Here is a 3,254-nt window from a genome sequence, read left to right on the forward strand (position 1 = left end):
ATTCCCCAGCACCACATATATAGAAAACAGCCAGAAGTGGCGCTGTGGCTGAAGTGGCAGAGTGCTAGCCTTGAGCAAAAAGAAGCCAGACAGTGCTCAGGCCCTGAGTCCAAGGCCCAGGACTGGCAAAAAAGAAAAAAAAAGAATCCAAGAAAAAGCCAGAAGTGGCTCTGTGGCTCAAGTGGTAGAGTCCTACTAGCCTTGAGCAAAAAGAAGCCAGGGACAGTGCTCAGGCTCTGAGTCCAAGCCCTCATGAGGACTGGCAGAAAAAAAACACTTTTAAAATTGTCCAAGTACTACAGAAGCAGGGAACTCTCAAGGATGCCTCCAACCACAAATACTAAAGACCAGACAAGGTGTTAACGCACCACTCCAGTTCAAAATCTTAAGGAGTTCATGTTGTAATACGTTGTAAACAATGCTGAGACTGGATGTGTACTTGAGTTAGCAATTGAAACTGCGACCCATATAAACTTTAGAGACATATACCATAGCTACTTTCAAGGTAATGTCTTTAAATGTGGGAGTCCAGAAATTCTGCAAGGCAAGAATGTTCTCATACATAGAAAACTACTTGATTGGGCTGGGAATATGGCCTAGTGGCAAGAGTGCTTGCCTTGTATACATGAAGCCTCAGCACCACATATATAGAAAATGGCCAGAAGTGGCGCTGTGGCTCAAGAGGTAGAGTGCTAGCCTTGAGCAAAAAGAAGCCAGGGACAGTGCTCAGGCCCTGATCTAAGGCCCAGGACTGGCGAGAAAAAAAAAAAAACCTATACTCTCTAAAATGGCAGGAATACAAACTAGCTTATATTAACAGCTGACATTAACTGGGCCACACAACCCCAACAAAGGAAATTATGTGATCACTAACTTGATGCCCAAATACATTCTTTAAATATGCAATAAAACACAACTAAGATGTTAGTTTATGCCTTTTATTAATTCATACACAATCACTTGTCTTCTGGTTTGTTGAAACAGTAAGTTAGACAACACTTGCCACAATAATGTCTGTCAAAGTGGCTAGCCATAAAAACTCCAGCACCACATTCATCTGAAGGGCACTCTCGGCGAAGACGGCTAATTTTGCCATTTTCATCCACCTGAAAAATACACACTTGCTGTAAGAGAATTCTACAAGACACATTCTGAAGTTTGATTTAATTACTCTTGACCCACAACTTAATACATGAAAACCATTATCTGTAACCAGAATTTCTGATGGCTTGGGACTCTGGAAATTAAACTTGTTTTCCAAGTGGTAAATAGAAGCAAAAACTTGGTCTCAAAGAAAGGAGTTGTAGTGTAGGTCAAGGTATTCCATAACCAAAATGTTTACGCTATCTATTATCAGGGCCACTCCCAAATAAACCATTAACTTTGCTGGTCTTCCAAACTTCATTTGTCATAGGCTCACCTTATAGTATTTCAGGACAGCAAGTTTAACCTTCTTCCTCTTATGCTTGTTTTTCTTGGGAGTGGTATAAGACTTCTTCTTCCTTTTCTTAGCACCACCCCGAAGTCTCAACACTAAATGAAGAGTGGACTCCTGTACATGAAATAGAATGAAACGGGCATTTATTACTAGATTAGTGGACACCAGGAATTTATAAATAGCACTGCCTTTGCCTTAAGATTTTGAGGGAGGGAGTGGGAAACAAGCAACAGCAGCAGCAAAAAAAACCCAAAAGGCAAACATTAAAAATAACAGTCTTAATGGAGAAAAAAAAAGATTTTGAGGAAAACAAACCTTTTGAATGTTGTAGTCAGATAAGGTGCGTCCATCTTCCAGCTGCTTACCAGCAAAGATGAGTCTTTGCTGATCAGGAGGAATTCCTAATGAAGAAAATCACATCAGAACAAGTTACTCTAGATTTACAAAGCAATGATCCCAACCCAATCACAATCAAAATATCTTTCTAAATGTCCACTCTAGCAAACATATCACCTTTTTCACCTTATAAATCACAAAGAAATAGGAGAAATAACTCATCAAAACCCAGGGTAGGCTGAGGATGTGGCTTAGTGGTTAAGAGTGCTTGCCTAGCATACATGAAGCTTTGGGCTCGATTCCTCAGTACCACATAAACAGAAAAGGCCAGAAGTGGTGCTGAGAAGTGGTAGAGTGCTAGCCTGGAGCAAAAGAAGCTCAGGGACCTGACTTCAAGTCCCAGACTGGCAAAAAATAAGGTAACCATTCTGCAGGTATACTAATCTACGTGGCTCCATGTTTAAACATTCGTTTACGGACATCACCCCAAAGCATTGTCACTCTGACCTCTTACCCAACACATATGCTTAGCTATAAGTGGAAATACAAAACATTACTTGCCTTCCTTGTCCTGGATCTTGGCCTTTACATTTTCTATGGTATCCGAGGGTTCAACCTGCGAGTTTAAGACAAAAGTATACTGAGGGGCACCGAACTGAACCGGGGCGGAAGTCCCTCCAAGCACCGTACTTCCCAGCCCAAGGCGGGCGGCGCAGAACCTCGTGCGCGCTGTCCCCGGCCGCAGGCCCAACTTGAGCCAGCCCGCACCGCTCGGGAGTGTGCAGGCCCAGCCCGCCCTCGCGTCCGCTTCGCAGGCAGGGCGGCCTTGAGAACCCCCGTCGGGAACGTGTTCGAAGGCCTGGCGGCGGCGGCGGTACCCTCAAGCCTCGCCCTGGAGTACAACCGAAGACCTTACTCGGGCCTCGGCCTCCTCACACTGCAAGGCCCGTACCTCGAGTGTGATGGTCTTCCCCGTAAGGGTTTTGACGAAAATCTGCATCCTGGCGGTGATCCCACCTGAAATGGAGGAAAAGGAAGAGTCTGGTTAGATCTGGGGACGCCAGGGAGCGCGCAAGACAAACCCACCGCAGGAGCCAACCCAGAGCACACGCTCACCGCTGATGGCGGATCGGAAAAGAAGGGCGCCCTGCCGCCCCACGGGGTTTCCTGTCTGAAGGTCCCGCCTCTTAGGCGGTTACGGCAGATGCCTGGATGAATCCGTGGCAGCTGTCTAGCCGAGTGCCAGACTGTGTCGGGAACCTTGGTTCACTTACCAAGTCCGAGCTCGTTTCCCACTGTAGTCCTCAAAATGCTCTCGAAATTTTACACATTTTTAGTGCCCTATAAAGATTTCATACAGCCGACGTGGCTACGGGGGTCTTTCAAGGGAAGGCGGGGAGAGAGAAGACAAAAAAGTCAGGAAGAAAAGCATGTGTGTTCTGGGAATTGTAGTTTTCCACTGCTTTCTTCTAGTTAGGAC

The 3,254-nt window shown here is 45.6% G+C and overlaps 1 protein-coding gene across 1 annotated transcript; it reads right to left on the reverse strand.

Moving 5' to 3' along the window:
* Positions 1-924: 924 nt before the first annotated feature.
* Positions 925-2,940, reverse strand: Rps27a (ribosomal protein S27a). The gene is made up of 6 exons (XM_048352918.1): positions 2,891-2,940; positions 2,727-2,791; positions 2,336-2,390; positions 1,754-1,839; positions 1,421-1,552; positions 925-1,106 (listed from the first exon to the last, which is right to left on the reverse strand). The coding sequence occupies exons 2-6, from the start codon at positions 2,772-2,774 to the stop codon at positions 957-959; spliced, it is 471 nt and encodes a 156-aa protein (XP_048208875.1). The 5' UTR covers positions 2,775-2,791; positions 2,891-2,940; the 3' UTR covers positions 925-956.
* Positions 2,941-3,254: the final 314 nt, after the last annotated feature.

This window comes from Perognathus longimembris, chromosome 8 (genome assembly GCF_023159225.1).
Source record: "Perognathus longimembris pacificus isolate PPM17 chromosome 8, ASM2315922v1, whole genome shotgun sequence".
Taxonomy (NCBI): Eukaryota; Metazoa; Chordata; class Mammalia; order Rodentia; family Heteromyidae; genus Perognathus; species Perognathus longimembris.